The sequence below is a fragment of the Tympanuchus pallidicinctus genome, unplaced genomic scaffold (genome assembly GCF_026119805.1).
Source record: "Tympanuchus pallidicinctus isolate F22 unplaced genomic scaffold, pur_lepc_1.0 scaffold16, whole genome shotgun sequence".
Lineage (NCBI taxonomy): Eukaryota > Metazoa > Chordata > Aves > Galliformes > Phasianidae > Tympanuchus > Tympanuchus pallidicinctus.
Window position 1 is genome coordinate 7,110,092 of NW_026294679.1, and position 22,383 is coordinate 7,132,474.

General features: G+C 34.9%; 1 protein-coding gene across 10 annotated transcripts in view; it reads right to left on the bottom strand.

Annotated features, from left to right (window-relative positions):
- ATRNL1 (attractin like 1) overlaps positions 1 to 22,383 on the bottom strand; it is a 425,431-nt gene that overhangs the window by 220,646 nt on the left and 182,402 nt on the right. Inside the window, exon 25 of one of the 10 annotated variants that reach the window (XM_052678080.1) lies at positions 20,073 to 20,226. The exons of the other annotated variants lie outside the window; for them this stretch is intronic. Within the exon in view, the coding sequence (XP_052534040.1) occupies positions 20,170 to 20,226 (57 nt within the window). The 3' untranslated portion in view covers positions 20,073 to 20,169. Of the gene's footprint in view, positions 1 to 20,072; positions 20,227 to 22,383 lie in introns of those variants that run through there. 10 annotated transcript variants of the gene reach the window in all.

Consider the following 22,383-nt stretch of genomic DNA (forward strand, 5'->3'; position numbering starts at 1 on the left):
TGGAATAAAAATTTTGTATTTTCAATAGCACTTTTCTTGATTACTCTGGATTAACATATTTATGAGGTTACTCAGCCTCAGGTTTTAACCCACAAATCAAAGGTTTATATGAGCACGGGTAATGGATTACACAAAAGTCTACAGCCTACAATATCCCAAAGGTATCTGTCTTTCAGAAGATTTATGTATATAATACCACTTTGTAGAAAATAGTTCTTGTTGATTCCTGTCTCTCATGTGTAAAACATCCAAAAAGAAGGATTCCCATGTAGCAGAGAAATTCGTTCATTCAGCCTCCTGTTCCTGTCTTTACCTACAGATAAGGCCATGAAAGGAAGGCTTTAATTTCAAGATGTAAATAACGCTATTACAACAAGAGTAGAAGTCACTGTGAGTATATTTGATGTAATTAAACCTCTGAAAAAAGAATGGAACCTGTTTTCCAGCAGCTATTCATAGAACAAATACTTCGATTTTGTTCATCTTATAATTAGAACTATTATGGAATGCATCTAGAAGTAGAGATAGGTCTGGTTTGTCTGCCACCTTCAGAGGCAAACACTGACTACAACAACATTAATTGTAAATTACTTACTTTTGATTTCTAAAGAGGCAGAATTTCAAAACAGAATGCTAAGAGGAGAAATTGAAATGCTTAGTCCTGCCCATCACAAGACTAACTAGACAAAAGTTGTCAGGAGAGTGGCTCTTGAAGAAAAGGCTTCTGAAGACTATGAGTATCCAAGTGAACTTTTATTTTTTGTCATAATAGTCAAATTGTGACAGAAATCTCATCAACCGTGTACAGGGGAAAAGACCATTAGCTTTATCATTATTTCCATTTCTTAGTGAAGATCCACCTCTGTAGTCAGAAGGACTGAGATATGAGAGCGAAGATAAAAGAGGTCACATACTAACTTATATAATTTAGAATATCCCACCTAAGAAATCATGATGTACAAATAAAACTGATTAAGCTTCCTGTGTTGTACATACACTCTGTGGAAGCAAAAGTGTTTGGCTTTGTGTGTGGTTTGGTTGTTTTGTTCTGTTCTTCATATGTGAGAGATAGTGTTCACTTATCTACATAAGAACAAGACTGTTCTAATAGACCTGTGGCTAAAAGTACTACTGTTCCCACCAATGGAAAATGTGAATGACTTAAAATACAGTAGAATTGGTTAACTGAACTAAAAAATACCCTCAGCCTACCAGGCAAAAAATATATATATAACATGTAAAGAATGAAATGAATTTAATATTATCCCCCTTGAAGAGGTGATCAAAATCAGGAAAGTGACAACTGAGACTTCTTCAAGATAAAACGAAAATTAAATGGTGAGGATTAAGAGAACACATTGTGATCCAATTTTTCATGTTAATTTTACTCCCTTTCATTATTTTTCCCCTTCATTTGAAACCCTTATTGCATTGCAAGCTGTAATAAATATGAGAAAAAAAAAAAACACCAACAAAAAATAGGCAACTGACAGCTTACATTTTACTCAACTTTCTCACATATTCTGTAGAGTCAGGCTGATGTGTCATTGATCTATTATATCACTGAATGATACACTGTCGTATCCAGCAAAGTATTCAAAAAAGATGCAGGGGAAAATTATAATGCTAGTGAATGGAAATTTTTGATGTCATATTTTTTAAAAACTTGCAATAAGCAGCTAGGAAAAGGTTGACGGGTTGCTAGCTTTCAAGCAGATTCAGCAGGATGTAAACCAAGGAGAAAAATGAGACTTGTAGAATTGAAATTGTTTTTCCAAGAAATTATGCTGTAAGGCTGTGAGACTACGAGCTGCCATGCTAGCAGTTGAGTAGTAGATCAATGTGCCGTACTGTTAAGGTATGTACTGTTTGGGCAAAGGTCATTTCTGTGAAACCGTGAGCATTGTAATGAAAGCCCAATAACTGAAATGCCAAAATAAGACTGTAATATATGAGACATAGACATGTATCTGTTAGAACTGCAATCTTTGAGGCTCTTAACAAAGTTCTGCATGAGTCGCTCCCACCTTGTGGGCAAACTGTAAAGCACTTTGTAAAGGCCTCAGTCATTAAGCAGAAAAAATATTCAAAGTTGGCAACACTGAGGGTACTGAGGGTACTTTTTGCACTTCCCTTTAAAAATCTTTTCAATTACATTTTCCAGAAGATCTAACTGTCTAATTAGGCAAGTGCAAATGAACATTAACTATTCAGTAGCTGAACAGCTTTAACAAAATCCAAATTCAAAGAAAATAGCGCTTTTTCAGTTAGGGCACCTTATACTTTTTCAAAGAATAAAGGATAATAATTAAGGATAATTATACAGGGACAGAGGTCCCTATATAATGCTGACCTGAACATAGATCATATATTTTCTTATATTGAATACTTCATACTAACTTACAGGAGAATCATTAGAATGTGCTAGCTTGATTCTTTTTATTTGAATAGGAGAAGAAAGGGCATCTGCAGAGCAGAATTTGATCCCAAAATAATGAGTAACATCTTCTGAACAAAATATGTATATAAGTCAGGGCAAAGATGGAAAACATCCAGGGAGATAATTACTTCAGTTTCTTTTGCACAGTTGCATACTTTGGAATTCTGAAACATCTCATTTGCTGCTCCAAATCGCTATGGCAGGGGAATTAGGCAATGAGTAAGAAACCTATTTGGAAGAGTAACTCAATAAAACTTTGGGTGTCTTCCAGCCTATATTCATGCTTCAGCAAAATTGTTTCTCTCTTTTAACTAGGGATATGTTTCAAAAATACAGTATGGCAATTTCTAAGAAATCCTTTTTGTTTCCTAAGGATCAAAGCTACAAAATGTAGCTCTGCCTGTCCTGCATGAACAGACTGGCAGGCTGATTTTAATCAAACTACACAGGAGGCTAAGGGTCTTAAAAATACAGTGCCTACAAGACTTACAAAAAGAGTAGAGGAGAGATGGTCTTAAATATATGGAAGACAACAACACAAGTGTATGCATTATCAGATATCACAAGTAAATGGAAAAAAATATTTATGAAGTGATTATTAGCATTAATTTCAGATAGAGCCTGGACACATTTTCAGGTTTAAGTAGCAGGCTTCTCCAGAGACCTAAAAATGTTGAGGTTTCTTCTTACTCCTATTAGCTTTGAGAAGGTTTTTATTGGCTGAGCTGGCCAAAAGTATATATAAAAAACTTTTTACGACGACAACACTTGCAGGGAAAGATTAGTTTCATAAAATGAGAAAATATGGGAAAAGTTCCAGCTTAAAAACAAAACAAACAAAAAACTAAACAAACAAACAAACAAAAAAAAAACTTGCTTTAACTCTTAAATATTTTCCTCAAAAGTTGTAGAAGAAGAAAAAAAATTCTCAGAAACTTTCCCAAAAAATAATTATATTTGACAAGCTCAACTACTGTATAAGCCTATCCAGGCTTTTGTGAGAGTAGAACTGAACAGAATATGGAAGAACAAATATTAACAATGACATTCCCAAAGAGATAAATACATTTAAATATAATTCTAACTATTTGGCTTCAAGCATAGCAAAGTGATGAAAAATAAATTAAAATCATAATGTTTACTCCCACAGAATGAAATTCCTCACATTCAGATTTTAAAGGTATTTTTCCTGACAGAAGCCATGTGTAACAGAGATCCTCAGAGTATTCCAGGAAGGATTTCAGTGCACTCTCTGGAATAAAAATACTGCAGAAGCGGTCTCTAGCATATCTTTAACTAAATGCATTGATTGCACTCAAAGAGAAGGTATTGTGCTATTTTTTCCCTAATGGTTACAGAAATCCTCAAGATCATTTCATTCAATCATATCTTTTCGTCCAAATTAAAATTTTCTCAGGTTTTTCCCTGAGAAATGAGCATACATAAACAAAACATTCTCTAATTTTTTTTTTTCTGTATATTAATTCTGAGACCTAATATTTGTTTTCTACATGCAACTCTCTGTTTTTAAATTATTTTATGTATCTATAAGGGCTTGATGCTGATTTATGTTGTTCACTGACATCTTAACTTGCTCTGTTGGGAAAAAGTCTCACAAAAATAAGTCACATGACCGTATTCGAATCTTACAAGAGCTTTTCATAAACAAGATGTTCGATACAGTACATGTCCTATATCAGTACAAATTCACTATCAATAATCCCTTCTAAAAATAGTAAGTCAAAGTGTTTCACAAACTGTATATATCTGAACCTAAATCAGATCACACTGAAATACAGGATTTTTCCACTTAAACATAAGCCGTTGTTTTGTGGTTCTGTTTTGTGTTTGTTTTTTGTTCGTTTGTTTTTTAATTGCAGGGGCGATTGAAGACTGGAACAGGTTACTCAGACTCTCCGCCTTTGTAGATATTCAAAATCTGACACTGCCCTGGGTCACCTGTTCCAGTTGACCCTACTTTGAGGGGTCAGACTATCTCCAGCTGGTCTCTTCCAACATCAATCATTCTGCAATTCTTTGATTACTCGTGATTATTTCCCTACTGCAGGCCACTAGGCTGCCATGTCAGTAACAGGAAACAACACAGAGAAAGGATTTAGGAGAGTTAGTTTTCTTCCCATTCTTCCAAAGCTGACAAGTGCAGCAACATTCACATCAACAAAATTTGCATGTTTTCCATGTAGTTAGGTTAAAATAAAAAAAATGACACTTCACAAAAAGAGTTGTTGAGTGGGCATCTTTCCATTCCAATACTTACCCCAATCATGAAAACACAGATTTGCTCTTTACAAACTATATATCTTATATTGATGCTTCTGCAATAGCATGTTGCAGTAAATATATGATCATCACAGTATTGATATAATATGTGGTATAAATATATGATCATCATAGTTTTAATAATTTTTTGTCATTACAAGAATCAGGTCAGTTTTTCAGAAACTTGTAACAAACTTGGAATGCATCACTTTGCTTCTCTCAACGTCAGTACTTTTTTTTCCTGCTGAGATATCAATAGACATAAACTGCTTTGAAATTACTAAAAAGCATAAACTTCTTTGGTAATACACATGGAAAACTTGTAACTTTGGTGTGGAGTAGATAACATTTATTGCTTTTAATTAACACTGTTAACATGGATGTTGCTGTACCTGTCAGCTTTGGAAGAATGAACAGTTAACTATTACTCAAAAAAATCAAGGTTCATGTTTTAACCCAAACACAAGCTGCATTTCCTGACATGCAAAATAAGAAATATAGAAATAGAAGTACAGAAATAAACCTCCTTAGCAATTAAAAAAAGGAGAGAGAAGAAAGAAAAGAGCGAAGAAACAAAGATATTTGATAGGTATATTTAGAGATACTCAAAATCCATTTGAGTATCATCTTGGTCAACCTCTTCTAGCTGACTGCTTGAGCTAGAGGTTGGACAAGATGACTTCCAGATATCCAATCCAATCTAAATCATTCTAAGACTCTGTGATACCAATAAAAATAAGTGGCGAGACCTGAAATTGCTGTGGTAAGTCTACTTTCCATGTCCTAATCCTTGATATGCATGAAATCTTAAGTATGGTATTAAAATTCTTTGCACTTCATTTAGAAACTCAATAGCCGCAAAATTCAATACAGAATACCAATGAAAAATAATATAGATTAATATATGTTACGCATATATAAACTTTGGTTGCTTGAAATGTCTCAGATATCAATAATGCTACAACTAGATGTAACAGAAAATCTATTTATAAAAGTTTTTGCTGGCCATAACCTTATTAAGGTACTACATTCGAATCCAAAAAAGGGGTTGAAGATAAAATGCAATAGCAGTCACCAACAATGAAATTTTAAGCCATCTGAATGCACAACTAATCCCTGGTGCTTTGGAGTTCTTACCTTCAATCAATCAAACTTAGAAGTTTAATATAGCAAGGAGAATAAAAAATCCCTTCATGTTTGCATTTGTACTGTACCTGACTTAGCTAAAATGCATCTGTTCTAAAAACAGGAGTCTTAATTTAATCATCAACAGTATCTGAAATTGTCATTCATCAGTCCAAATATTAAACGAATAAACAGTATAGAGAATGAACCGATTAAAGTTATAAAAAAGGATGACTACTGAAAAAGAAAAAGTAATCCTATTTTATATTGAGAGCCTTCATATGTACGTACAAAGATCTATCCCTCCTTTCAAAGAAGTAATATTTGTGAATTATGGTTTGATTAAAATCAAAGGGAAATCTGTATACAGCATATCAGCATACAAAAAGCACAAGTATCTTCAGATAAAATCTAGAATTTCATTTTCACAGAATCACAGAATCACAGAATCACCCGGGTTGGAAGGGACCTCAAGGATCATGTAGTTCCAACCCCCCTGCCTAGCAGGGCCACCAAACGTACACATTCAGATCAGGTTGCCCAGGACCCCGTCCCACCTGGCCTTGAACACGTCCAAGGACGGGGCATCCACAACCTCCCTGGGCAGCCCGTTCCAGGGCCTAACTACTCTCCTTGTGAAGAACTTCCCCCTAACATCCAACCTAAATCTTCCCTCCTTCAACTTGGATCCATTTCCCCTAGTCCTGCTGTTGTCAGCCCTTTTGAAGAGTTTACTCCCCTCCTGGGTGTAGGTTCCCTTCAGGTATTGATAGGCTGCAATGAGGTCACCCCGCAGCCTTCTCTTCTCCAGGCTGAACAAGCCCAACTCCCTCAGCCTGTCCTCATAGGGGAGGTGCTCCAGCCCCCTGATCATCTTAGTCGCCCTCCTCTGGACCCTTTCCAAGATCTCTATGTCTTTCTTGTACTGAGGGCTCCACACCTGGACACAGTACTCCAGGTGGGGCCTCACAAGAGCCGAGTAGAGAGGGACAATCACCTCCCTCTCCCTGCTGACCACCCCTCTCCTGGTGGAGCCCAGGATCCCATTTGCCTTTCGAGCTGCCAGAGCGCACTGCTGGCTCATGTTCAGTCTCTCGTCCATCAGGACCCCCAGGTCCTTCTCTGCCGAGCTGCTCTCAAGGCCCACTCCTCCCAGCCTGTACGGGTGCCTGGGGTTCTTCAGGCCCAAATGCAAAACCTTGCACTTTGCCGTGTTGAACCTCATTAGGTTCACCCGAGCCCAGCCCTCCAGCCTGTCGAGGTCCCTCTGAATGGCATCCCTTCCTTCCACCGTATCAACCGCACCACTCAGCTTGGTGTCGTCAGCAAACTTGCTGAGGGTACATTTTCTGGGAAGAATGTGTCACACACCTTCAACACTGAATGCTCTATGAGACAAATCATCTACCAAATATGCTTTATTGCTGAGAATGAACATGAGAAATAAAAACTCCTAAGCATTACAATTTCCTTGTGTGAAATGATCACTGTTCAGAAGGGGAAAGAGACTCTTTAGCAGGACCTGTTGTGACAGGACAAGAGAAAATGGTTTCAAACTAGAAGTGGAGAGATTTAGATTGGATATCAGAAGTTTTTTACAATTAGAGTACTGAAGCATTGGCACGGGTTTGCTCAAATTAGTGGTGGGGTGCCCTGTCCCAAGAGAGACTCAAGGTCAGGTGGGACGGGGCTCTGATCCTGTGATCAAGCTGCAGATATCCCTGTTCATTGCAGGGGAGTAGGACCAGATGACCTTTAAAGGTACTTTCTAATTCAAATGATTCTATGATTCTACAAACACATCTCAATAGTGAGTCATCTGTAACATAAAATTTCTGATGTTTTCTCCATACCAGAGGAAGAATTTATGCTTATTTTTCCTTTGCTTCTTAACTACTAAAATTCTGTCTATAAATTTTATTCACTCTTCAGAGTCTCAAAATATTCACTAGGCTATAATTTAAGATTCTGACAGGAATCAAAGGTACTAGAATTGAAGTGGAACTTCAGGTTAACTCTTCCTTTCTTGAACATTGATAGGCTTTGATCTGATTCACTGGAAGAGGTTGCCGAGAGAGGCTGTGGATGCCCCATTCCTGGAGGCATTCAAGGCCAGGCTGGATGTGGCTCTGGGCAGCCTGGTCTGGTGGATGGCAACCCTGCACATAGCAGAGGGTTGAAAACAGATTATCACTGTGGTCCTTTTCAACCCAGGCCATTCTGTGATTCTATGATTCCTTGACTATGTCAGTATACCAATGTTCCATTTGATACAACTGTTAAACACGCTGCTTTCGGAATGTAAAAATTCTGAATAATCCAAAAGGAAAATTAACTCTCTCAATTCAACACAAAACCTTAATCATTTTCCATACCACTTTAAACTCAATTTATCTTAAGGGTGATTTTTGTTTTAAACTCTAAACTGTCTCCCAAAACTCAAAAACAAATATTTAAGCAACAATTGATCAATTGAAACAATTGATTTGGTGGAGATAACTTAAAACACAATAAAATTATCATCAATTTTATTCAAAGGGATTTCAATAGCATGGCACATCACACTCCTAAAAATAAAAACACAAACACTAACACAATGATATAAATAAGTGGTATTCCCAATCTCATAATATTTTTACCCATAACAACACTTTTACATTGCATTACATTGCATTACGTATAATATGCATTTTGAATTTATAAAACTTGATAATCAATTGGATTTTTTGCATAATTACTGTTAATCTGTGTCTTTTTAAGAATCTCCAAATTCTTTTTTGCAGTCTGAGTACACTAAAGTGAGTAAAGTCCACTTTTAATAGAAACTAATGTGAAAACAAGCAGAATTGAAATTGTAAAAATACATCAACTCCGAACTTTCATGAGGAGAAAAAATAATCTCTGAATGACCAGATAAGAGAGAAAAAAAAATTTAGGAAGTGGTAGTGACTTGAGAATGATGAGAGTGAAATGTCGTGGAATGGCAGATGAAAGCCAGCAGGAGGTTCTGTATAAAGACCGAAGACTCTAAGATGCTTAAAAAAAAAAACTTATTAAAACTTTGCTGGTGTTGAGGAAGCCAGACTGATGGTATAAATTTTTATTTGCCCACAGATCTTAATACTTGTACTTCATCCATACTTATGATTGATCTATTGAAGAATAGAAAATCAGAAATTTTTACTTCTGTGGATTTGCCTGTTATATAGAATTTGATTATCTAGGGAAGTAGGTTTTCAACATTTTAATTGCATCTGGAGATACGCTACCAGAGGCAAAGCCTGATGTCTCCGTAAGCAGATCAGCACTTGGAAACTCAGGCTAAAGCTAAAAACTTGAGTTCCAGAACAGTCAGAATTAACTTTTTGAATCACAGAATCATAGAATCACTCAGGTTGGAAAAGACCTTAAATATCATCGAGTCCAACCATGACCTAACCATACTACCCTAGCTAACAACCCTCTGCTAAATCATGTCCCTGAGCAAAGCTGAAAGGTCTCTACAATCTCCAGAGCATCAGCAGCTTTAAGAGACTGTCAGTCAGAAACTGGATCAGACTGGCCAAGACCTTTAATCCTCTGCTTGGGTGTAAGAGTCACACTGGATGGGTCAAGAAACTCCTTACACCTCACTATCTGTTTCAGATATAATATTGTTGAGTTATATATATTTCAGCTACATTTCTAAAAGAGAATCTCACTACTTTATACAGAATAAAGATAATAGCCACATAAGTGTTACAATATTAAACTTGCTGCAGGAGAAATTCACACTTTTATTTTTTTTAGTCTGTTCCAGTGCTCACTTATGTCTCTATAATAGACCTTGGTTTAAAATATAAGCATCTATAAAAAGGTGATATGATAATACCTTGTGCTAATAGTGTCATTATCAAGCTCTAAAATTATGCCAGTATTTTGCCCAACTGTGGGGTTTCATGCCCAAGGCCGTTGTTCTGGCTGGAAAGAACAACTCACAGTTTTATGACGCATTATGAAATTTCCCTAAATACGTAAGAAATTTCATAAATAGAGTGCATTTATGCAAGCAAGATTTATATGAAATAAAACAGTCTGCTGATTTATATCTGAGATATCACGTCAAATCATCTCCTAAGATTCCACACAAATTGAAATATACTTTGAAGAGTGATAATTGAAATGCAAAACATATATGTACTTCCTATGTATTCTGTAAATAAACCAGCTGTTAGAAATAAGGGTGACAAAACTGTAAACAGGAAAAGCTAAAAAAATTTTAAACTCAAAAGATATTTTACATGCATCTAATGCCTATAAAAACAGGAATTATAAATAACGCTAAGAGCAGCATCTGCAACATTTCTCCTACACCTAAACTATAACACATCTCTTACTCTGAGCATTCTTGAGAGTCAATGAGTTCCAACCCTGTCTTGCAAGTTCAAGAAAAGAGCAGCTGACAGTCCTGCTGTGCCATTTGAGCACATTCACTGTTAACCTCTAGTCAGTTACTGGTTTAGAACTTCAAGCAGGATCATCAGTAAAACCACATTCCTCATCACACCCAGAAACAAACTGCAAAGGGAAGAACAATTCTTGGCATCGTTCTCACAAAAGAAGCAAATCTAAATTATGACATCAGTTGCAGATTGACTCAATAGTAAATTACCAAATCCAATTTACTCAGGACCTAGTAATTTAGTTTCAATCTAATTTAATTCAATTTAAGCTGTTATATATAAATGTTGATTAGTAGTCTATTGCATGAGAATATAAAGTACTTAAGTTTAAGTCACTGCTGCTTAAGCTACAGCAGCTCTGTTCTTTTTTTCCAAAGATGGGATTGAAAAGTATCAGGAACCATAAAAACTAATGGTATTAAAATCAAGTCTGTAATCCACATCAGTTACTTCAGCAACGCATTTTCCTACCATGCAGGAAAAAAAAAATCATCCACAAGGAAATCAAGCTACAAATGTACTCCATTACTTTACACAACAGCCACATGATATGGGTTTATCCCTATGAAAGAGCCATAACTGCAGCTCTTTAAAAAATGCAGATTACTACCATTTGAAATCTAGATTTGAATAGTGTGGCAACAAAATATACTTAAACTTCTCACCTGAAATATGTAATTTGATATAATTTCTTTTACTTATCTTTAATGAAAAGAAAAACTTAAAAGAATTAAAAACCAATTCAAATGGATTGAAAATAAAGGAGGATTTTGAAACAAAATAGAACAGTGACTCAAAGTTGCAGTGATAATCATGGAAAATTAGACAGCAAAAGCTTTTTCAAAAAACAAATTTAAGTGTTTCTTATAGGACAACCAGCAAATACTCATATTCAACTGAGATGGAAAACTTCAAAAGTCCATAATTGGCTGGAAAATAGTTCAAGAGTTAACTCAAAGACTTAATAATTATTCATATAGTTAGAATGAGTACACAGTTTTACTACCTACTATTTTAGTTTACCTCACTTAATAAATGAATAAGCCACATAAAATATTTTTTCATCTCTGCACGATACTATTCAAAAGTCTCAAAAAAAAAAAAAAAAAAAAAAAAAAAAGTTGCATTCCCCATCCTGCAAAAGCATAATAATATTGTGGAGCTTCAGAATAGTGACCAATTACACAATTTTTATAAATTCATAATTACAAAATTTTTATAAATTTACAATTATCAATACTCACAGCCCAGATTTTTCGTAGTTAATCTGCTTGAATTGAATACACCAACACAACACAACTTGCATCTTGGATACCCGCCCGAGACTGTAATACCACTGAATATATACAGATTTACCATCATAATAGATAGTCAATTTGCTTTTTTTATTAATTAAAATTTCCTATTGACATATTCAAAGGCTGCAACTTCTTATTCAAAATTGATGATTAATTTATCTGTGACTGATTTTTTGTCCTGACCTGCCCACTTTCTCAAGATGGCAGGAAAAAAAAGAACAGGAAGCACTAAGCTGTGACTCATCAGAAATAGACGACAGGTTTTTTGGAGAAAACTTCTGAAGTTTGTCACTGAAACAGCCCCCTAAGGATCAGGAGAGCTCCCCCACGCTCGCTGCTTGCCACTGCTTGGTTATCCATATTCAGTGGAAGAGCCTCTTGTTCCTGCCAAATCCATGATAGCAGCACTCCCCCTGGACAGTGAGAAAATGCTTGAGCATTGAGATCTCCAGGGAGAGACTATTCACAGTGACCTTACAGAGGTCTATGATCTTTTGCTTTTGAGGTCTTCTAATACTACAGTGTGAAAGTACAGTGAAAAGACAGAACAGTACTGACATATGCCAAATTGTCAGGTTCTTTTCTCCACAATATTGCACTGATTTGTCTTAACTTCAAAACAAGTGAATGATGGCAAAAGCTAAGCTATAAAAAGCTAAATCTAACACAGTTTGACATAACATAGAAGCAACATCTCTAGTGCTGAACTGAGGGGAAATACTTAACCTTATGGAAATATTTTGTTTAATGCAACCCAGGACACCATCAGCTCTCTTTGCCAAAGGGCAGATTACTGGCTCACGTTTTATTTGGTATTTACCAGGATCCCCAGATCCTTCTCTGAATAGCTGCTTTCTAGTTGGGTGCCCTGGTGCCTGGAATTGTTCTTCTTTCCCTTGATGAACTTCAGGAGGTTCCTGTTGGCCCATCCCTCCAGCCTGTCCAGGTCACTCTGGATGTACCAACAACTCCTTCCAGCTTTCTGATATTAGCAAACCTGCTCAGGGTGTGCTTTGCCCAATCAGCCAGATGAATGCATTAAAACACAAATTTTTATTACATAAATGATGTAGCAGAATTAATTGCCTAACAGATAGCTTTTAATTCAATCTAAGCCCTAATGGCATTCTTACAATATACCGTGTTCTGACACTGGAATCACTCTGACATGTTTATGGAAGTAGTAAGGAAGAATCATAGAATCATAGAATCATAGAATCATAGAATCACCAAGGTTGGAAAAGACCGAAAAGATCATCCAGTCCAACCGTTCACCTGTTACCAATAGCTCCCACTACACCATGTCCCTCAACACAACATACAGCCTTTAATCATATACTACATATAGAAGCATTGTGTGTATATATGCATATATGTACACATATATATGTTTATATGTATACACATATATATATAAATTAGAGAAAAGCGAATGACACCAGGAAAACACAACCAGCAGGCCACATTCAGCTTTAAATATATGTTTTTCCCATTCAGTTTCTTTTCTCAATTTAGTTTCTTCTTCCATCAATCACCAATTCCCCTCTGACATACATTATTTCAAGTCCAACTGAACAGACAAAGGAAAGGTATTAAATAAAATTGAGAAAATATTGTTGAACAAAAGTTTATTTGAATATTGATGCAGTACTTGTGAAAAATCAGTTTCAGACTCATAGTTAAAATCTAATTTATGACTAAATATAATTTATTTATGGTAAGAGAAGAATCCTGTGGCAAACTGATGCTGCTTTCCAGCAAATTCTTATGGCTGTGAGTGTGATGAGGGGAAAAATACCTTTAAACCTGAACCTATGTCTTAACGTCACATAACTTTAATTTTTCTGGCAGTGATGTCTCAGACAAGGTCAGAGTAGATGTATCTTCAGAAAGTGCCTCAAAATGTCCTATAAAATCTATAATCCATTCAGCTTAGCTTTTCCTAACTGAACAAACACTTCCTATCTTTTTTTTTTTCTGTGAGAAAAAAGGACCAATACTGTTTTATCATTTTTTCTATTAACTACACTCATTCTTTATAGAAGATAATATATCTTGTTTAGCTGATAACAAACCAAAGCTAAGGAGTTCATACATAAAGCAATTTGTGAACAATCCACATGCAATAATCAGACTATTCATCACTGCCCTTAACCACAGGAAGAATTTGTTTTCATTGAGACATGAATATTGAGTTAATGATAGGGGCTGAATAGAAGGTACCTTAAATACATGAAAAAATTACCCTAACATTGGCAAAAGAAAACCACTGACTAAAATCTAGAGTTAAATTTTCTACCAAAAAATGAGCTTAATCCATACGAAAATGTTTCCGAAGTTGAACTAGAAGGCTTGCATTCCATATTTCATACAGTGTTTCATCAAGGTGGTCATTAAAATAGTTCCTCAAAAGCTAAGGGGAAGAAACTGAAAAACCAAAGGAATCCAAGGACATTTCAGCAGAAGTGAAAGGGAAGAGACTGCTGACCAGCTACAGATAGTGATGTACTGCTGCAACCATGTGCAGGGGCACAGCCATCACCCAACAGAGCAGCTGGTGGAAACCATTTTCAATTCCTGACATAGAAGAAATTTGAGATTGAGGAAGCAATTTCCTTTTGCTCTCCATTTATATACAATGAGGCTTTGATTTAGGACTAGCACTACATCACAATTATTCTAATAAATGCTTACCCCACATTGCTTTGCTGGAAATTAAGGAAAATTGATAGGAAGGTGAGACTATTGATACAATAGGAACAGGAACAGGCTTAACTGACAGCATGAAAGTGATAAAGACATGGGTGATGTGATAAAAGAAGTTCAGATCACAGGCAGTGAAAAATAGAAAAAAGTATATCCTAGCAGCCACAAAACACTTTTTGATTTCTTAAGGAAAGTTTAACAAATAACTATCATATCAGAAGTAGATCTGTGACTACAGGCAGTATAATGAAGCTAAAAACAGGCTGATAATCAATAGTGTGTTTGTAGAGATGAGTAATGATATAAAGGAAAACAAAATCAAAAAAGTGTACTTTTACACTAAACTTGTACCAAGTTGACTTCCTCCGAGAAGATTAAAGAGACCTTGACTTTGGAAGACTAAATAATGACAAACAAAAAAAATTTTTTTGTTCTCTCTGCTTCTGAATAAGGGAATGTTTCACTGAGGGAAATGTGTGCATAAATCTGGGGCTATTTTATTACAGAAATTCGAAATCAGAATACAGAATTAAAATTGGCTAAACTGAAAATATCTCTCATCACTATGAGGTGCCAATACAGTGTTCTGAGTTCCCTGGTAGAAAAAAAAAACAACAACAACCAAATGAAACTAGACACCAACTTGGTGATAAAACTTTTTTTTTCAGCCTTAAATCATAGGAAGAGATCATTAAAAATTTAACCCCTTTTTTTTTTTTTTTTTTTCCTGAATAACATTTGATAGATTGATTTAGTCTCCTTTACTCACGTGGCAAATTAAATTAAGGGCACTCTTTTTAAATTAAAGATGGATGTTCACCTTCCTGAGAATAGCATAGGATATACTTATAGCACACCTCCTGGTACTAATCTGTAGTAATTCATCACACACGAGAGCATGGTGATCTAAAGAATGATTTGGCTCACGGAAAACAACTCATTGCCAAGCAGCTCCTCAATCACAGATAGAGTTGCTCTGTATTATTATTTACCATAATCTTGTATCCTCCAAGTCTTTTACAGTGTCTATCTAGCTCCATACGTAATCTCAACTAATCCAATATACAACATGCAAATCTATATGAAACACTTATCTGATTTTCCCACAGTGACCAAGTTGCTAAGCTAAGTGCTAAGCTTCAATATTATGTGAAAAAAAAAAGAAAAAATACAAAAGCAACTCTGAGGAACAAATGTAGCCTAGGAAAATAAATGGCAATTCATCTTTTACAGGTGTAATGCAAACTACCTTAAGTTAATGAAGTCATGCCTTAATATCCTGGTAGCAATCTTGATTCTGTAACTACTGGACTATGATTTATTTTATTTCACTGATAGAAGGGTAAATAAAAGTTAAGCTTATCTGATTACTAACCATTTGCTGAGCATCTTCTGGAACCTTTACAGAAAGTAAATACTTTAACTAAGCTTCTATATATCCTGATGGACACAGTTATCTGTGGTCAGGAGTTAATCAAATGTTATCTCTTGCTGCAGGAGGATATTCTGCAGTTGACTCTGAAATGTTTGGGGCCTTAGAAAAGCACAAAGGCAGTACAACTGTTAAAAATAATTTAATAAACAATAGCAAAAAGGGACACTGTTACAGGAAACATATTGTACAATTCATCTTCTAAAGGTCATGTGAACATTCTACACACTTTCCAAAAATTGCATTTTCAGTGCAACATCTAACTGAATTATGGATAATATTAATGTCAAACATGGACAAAAATAGTGACGGATTTAAACTCATTTAAATTACACACCAGTCACACTCACAAAATTCCCACCTATGGCATAATGATGTGCCTTTCTTTCTGTAGTCTGTCTTAGGAGGTAGGGGAGCTGAAGTAGACAATCTTTAATGACCTTTTCTAAACCAAACCATTCTATGATTCTTTGATTTCTATGATTAAATAATCACTTTGAGAACCCAGTTAACCTGATTAATAACAAAAAGTTATTCACCGGTGGCTTAAAGTCAAATAACCTTTAGAAAAACAATATTAATATCCACCTTATGAGGTCAAGAAAGACATTCTCTTCAAAAAAATGTTCTGGTAAAGAAATAACTGTTATTGAAACCTCATAACTCTCAGTCACAGACTAGCAGTACTGGTATTTCAAAACAGAAAGTTTATTTTATCTACATGATTAAACCACAAATAACAGTAAACAGTGACCAATTCCTAAAATATTTCACAGAATAAAGACTGCAATGATATTGCTGTTCAAAACAAACTCTGTGATGTCTTTAACCAATTCTAAATGCTATCTTACTAAACCTCTTTTTATTCCCGAAACAAAACATACAAAAAAAACTCTTCCCCCTCCCCCCCCAAAAAACAACTAAAAAAAAACAACGCTCAGAACAGAAGGTTGTAGCAATTTATCCATTCTCTGAGCAGCAGGGTAATTCAATTAAAGAGCATGTACTAAACCAATTGTACCATTGCTCCTTCTGGAGTAGAGGGCTGTATGTGTCAATGAACTTGCAATGAAAAAAGAGTCAATAGGTAAAAGATCAATTTCTCTTGTTCTTAAAATATTCACACTTGCAAAGCTGAAAAATGGACCAACTCAATCCTTTTTCTCAAAGCCTACTAACTTCTTTCTAGTACTGTTTAATTATGTCAAACTTTTATTTTTTAATGTGAGTTAGTGATCCTTAACAGCTTCAAAATTATAAACACTCCTCCTCCACATTATTGTTTTCTCTGTGTAGTTCCTAAGAATTCTAAATGAATGATCTCACAGTGGTTATATTCCTTTATCTAGATGATACCAATGGAGTCATCTCACTTTTGCTATAAAATATTCACAGCAAAAATGGAAACAAAATCACCAAGGAATACTGAAAAAAGAAAATGATATCTAAAAACATCATAAAAGCATAGCAAGTACAGCAAGTAGCACATATCTGCTTTTGCAAAGAATTAAACCTACCCAGAGAGATGGTTATACTTTAAAAATAAAAAAAAAAAAAAAAAAAGAAAACCACTAATTTCACCAATTTCAGAAAATTCCCATGCCACCTTTTATTTTAATGTCTAACAAATATCACTTAGTGATATTTAGTCTCATTTCTTCCTCTAAAGCTCTCTCTCCATTTGTTTCCCTCTCCTTCAGTCAAAACTTTTTGCTGCTTGACTGCAATATCATCCCTTAAATCTTTTCTTCAGATGATTAAAAGTGAAATAATTTCAGAATTTCAAGTCATTTTCTTCACACCTCTTCACTTTTTACTATCCTCTGAACTCTCAAGCTGAAACCAGAAAGAGCTGAGTAACTAAAAGGAGTTGTTTACACCTTTCACTTAAAACAATGATTTTCAAGGGAACTAAATCTCTTTAATTTCTTTGTACGCATTTTCATTTTGTTCCATTTGTATCCTGATTTATTTTTTGAACAGTATTAGCACAAGACATGTCAGACTAGCAATAAAATTTTTAAAGCATAACATTACTTAGCATGATGATTTACATAACAATTTACTTTTTGTACACTGTAAGATTTAAAAGCCTTATTAGTAATATATCGTTGATAAAAATTGAATTTTAAACTCCAGAAATGTTATGACATTGATACAGCATTTACAAGTAAGTTCCTAGAGATGGAAAACACAATTAACCTTAGCACACCTGATACCGTATTATCAGTAAAATACTGATAATATATCAGTATTGTATCTTGTATACTTGTAAATTCAAATTGAAAATACCAAAATGAAAAAAAAACATCCTCCGTAATTTGATTTTATGATAGTGACTGAGGTCAAACAGAAGTTAATATTTAAATATAAATATATGAAAATTGGTTTTAAAAGTATGAACAAGATTTTAAGCAGTATTCCACAAAATAAAAATTCACACATGAAGCATTTTATCCAGTCAGTGCAGTCCCAGTAATGCAGTACTCATACCACCAGAGAAAGCATGTCAGTGGACCTGAATAGAAACTGATGATTTAATGTTTTAGTACAATGGAGTTTATCACTGTGAATGAAACTACATTAAAATCTGATTGAGCATTTATAAATTCAAAAGTATAAATTCAACTTGGTACTAGGATGATAAAGACTCCAACCACTGCAAAGATATAAAGCCATCGTCAATGATTGCTAAAAGGAATGCAATTCTATCACAGTAGAGGATCACTTGAGATTGTCACTTCAAATGAGATCAATTGCGTGACAAATTCTCTCTTTTTTTTTTTTAATTGAAAGTCCTATCTTTCCTACATTTGGCTGCTAGAACAGGCATGGAGTAATCACCAGTAAAGCAACTTACACAAAACTTTGTCAACAGGCCAAAAAAAAAAGCACAAAAATAAAGCACAAATGGAACATGAAACACATTAATGGAGTAACAGAAATTTTAAATATTAGAATAGTAGTGTGCAATTTATTCTTCTGACTGCAGAACAATGTTTGACAGACTAATAACTCCATACTCACTATCACTCTATTCAAAGATTGATTCAAACTGAAGGTGAAGAACCATGAGGTTGGCCAGGAGGTGAACAGAACATGAATCTTACAAAAGGCAAAGAAGAGAGTTTGCTTAGCCAGGAAAATCAAAGGCTGATAGGGAATATGATGTTGTATAAATACACAAAAGATGGCTAAAAAACCCAACAGGAATAATGAAGAGCTACAGAAGCTGCAGAAAATGGATGCACGTTAGCAAATATGTACTTTAAAAATAACTACATTAGCATTTGAAATAAAGGAATTTTCTGAGAATATGCAAAGTTCAGATAGTAAAGAAATGTATTTTTTAGAGTAGATGGATACGTTTATGAAAACATGTTTGCCTGTAATATCAGGTAACGTGACCTTGACAACAGAAAAGTTCCCTGCTGGACCTTAGCCTATGTTACTAATGTGTCAGAAGACCACTAACAAGATGAGGATGTACCGTGTGTATTTGCAAAACTTGGAGCTCAGCTCGTAACACTTGTACCTCCATACTTTTTGTAAATCATATACACTTTGTAGAAAAAAAAAATGTTCAAAATATGTTAATGAAAAGACTAATAATGGAATCAAATCTTGGCTAGAATAATGGCTAGTATGCATAAAACCCAAGCACTGAAAAATTACTGCATGCATCCCTTCTACACTTCTACACTGTACTTTGTGACATTGTTAGGACCATAATAATTAACATAGAAGGTGAACATATCATTTAAATGTGAGAAGAGACAAAATAAGACCAGATAAAACAGAGGACTGTAAAAAGAGTAGGGTGATTTATATCTAAGTTTTCAAGTAGCCCTTATTTGTATGGGTTCTAAATAAAATTTAAAGGAAGTAGATGAAAAGAGATGAGTATCTGTCTTTAAAATGAAACAAAGATAAGATCCAAGCACATCAGATTAGTGCAATTTTTCCAGCTCTTCAGGATGCCTCTTCTAGTTAGAATGGAGAAGTGAGTTGATTACTTTGCAAATAATACAGCTGCAATTGATTTTTTACCATCACTAGAGTTACCATACATGAACATAGCTTTGAAAAGGATTTTCAAAACAAATGAAGTTCTGCAGTTAATGCCCATAGAATATAAATGAAATGGTATTAGTTTAGTTAAAAAAAAAAAAAAAAGGTGTAATCATTCTACAGAAAAAAAGCATTACTAGCTTACAGTAGTTAATACAGGTACGATATAATACAGGTACGAATTAAATAATTTTTCCCCCTTTCTAACTCCTAAAGAGAAAGCAAGAGCTAAAGAAAAAACCTATTTGTACTGATGTGCATCAGACTTAACCACAAAAGCGCTGTTCCTTACGGCAGAAAACACATCTGTTACATTCAGGCTTTAAAGAATGCCACTGAATACCTTCACTTTGTCATGGATGCAGCGATGCAGTTTCACCGTGCTCCTATTAGGAAGAGCAGCAAGAGTATATTCTCCATGAGAAAGCAGAACTGAAAAGTTCAATTTGAACCATTTTAATACACTCCTTACAAACACTTCTTCCGTTCCATTGACATGTCACCACTAACTCTGCAAAGTGCAACAGTAACAAGAAAAAAAGTTTGTTTTGACTCTCCTATTCCGGTTTAAGCGCTGCTTTACATTACTCCCCCTTTTTTATCTTGCTTCTACAGAAGAAATGCAGTTCATCCTTGTTCTTTTCAATCCCTACTTTGTAAACGCCAGCAATCTTAAACTTTTCAATCCAGAAATGTACATTTACATGATTATATAAAACAACAACAACAAAAAGCCATAGGGGGAAGAACCAATTGTTTAATACTATGGAGGAAAGATAAGAGTTGAAGAGAAAAAATAAACTGAAATGGCACTTCATATAAGCTCTGTACAATGCTTGTGGCCTGCAACCAAAAATTCCCTCCATGGTAAAAGTTGCAAGATTCTGTGGCCTGCTTCGGAGTGAATCAGGTGGTCATATCACATATTGTCCAAAAATGAAGAACTAAGATCACAAAAGATATAATTTAAGTTTCTCACAGAAAATATCATTCACATGTTTTATTTAATGATTAGACTTAGTGTCTACTAATTCTACTAAAGCTACACATGCTTCCTTTAAAGGAGACTATCCAGATGCCATCTAAATAAGGGCTTTTCTCTCCAAGAAGATGGATTTAAATATGGAGCTCAAGTGACCAAGCAGTTGAATAAATACCAAAATAATCCATCTTGCACTAATGTTGGATGTCTTATTAATTCAAATAATAATCTCAAGATCTATGGCCATTTTCATTATTTTGAAATTTTGGGGGGAGTATCAAGCCGAATCGCCCTCCTGAGTTTGATCTTAATGTATTCTGCAAATTCACTGAGCTCACACAGTAATAAGTCATTAACTTCAAATGTCTCAAGGAGATGCCAAAGAAGGAAAACTATTGCTGTCTCCAGCTAACAGGTAGGTTGTAGAGCCAGACTCTTTTCAAAGATGCAGAGGAAGAGAATTAGATACAGTGGACAAACTGCATTATGAGAAATTCTGAATAGAATGAAAAGATGATGTCAGCTGTCAAGGATCTGGGCAATCTGATCTAATTTTGAAGTTGATCCTGCCCTGAGCAGGTAGCTGGACCAGAGATCTTTGGAGATTCTCCCAACATCAAGTATTCTGTTTCTCAGGACTCCAAAATTCCATACCTACTGCAAGTAAATTCTGTGCTCTATGATGAAGATGCTTAATATCAAACATTTCAGTTGAAGTTTATTAATGTGAAAACTTTATCAGTGTAAATTAAGCATTTCTGTATAACTATGTATGCAGCAGACAATTTCTCAGACACTACTGCTGGGATATAAAGAAAAATAAAATTACCTTAAATGAAAACAATTCAAAGTTTGCAAAAAATAGTATTACAAGACAAAGCAGTAAAGATGATTCTATATACATACAAACAGCTTTTATCTCGCTCATTTGAGAATATCTGACAGCTTGAATGGTTTTCACTACATGGACTGCTAGTTAATACGGCAATTTTAACAAGACTGCAATCTGTAACAATGTCAGTCTTGAGTACTTTTCTTGTCACAGAGAAGAATAATAATAAAACGAAAAGCTAAGAAAGTAAAATGAGACCATCATGAAACAAAAATGGAAAAAAAAGAAAAGGAAGGGAAGTCAATCAGAGGAAAAGAAAGTCAGAACATTCACATTCCCCAGTTTTATGTCAGGTCGTCAGGGGATAATAGAATGAAACACTGGAGGAAACGTAAAGAGCAAGCAGGATAAAAAAAATATAGCGTGGGAACAGAACAGTAAAATTTATAGAGCATTTTAATCCAAAAATACATTTTATTAACTATAGAACATATGTGTTCAAAACAAGTATTTTGTACTAAGTACTTCCTACACATCTTCAGAGGCAACCCCTACTCCACAGTTCATACCCACGCGGACCGTTTCCTGACTCATTCCCAACAACATGCATTGCCAACACAAAAATAGCAGAGCTTCTACTCCTTCTGGATATTTTTCCTGTTTATATATCCAAATGTTTTATTAATCCTTCTGGCAACAGCAATACTTTGAGAAACTAGAGTAGCATGATTTCAGTACGACACGAATTCTATTAAATAATGTGAAATGTAATTGC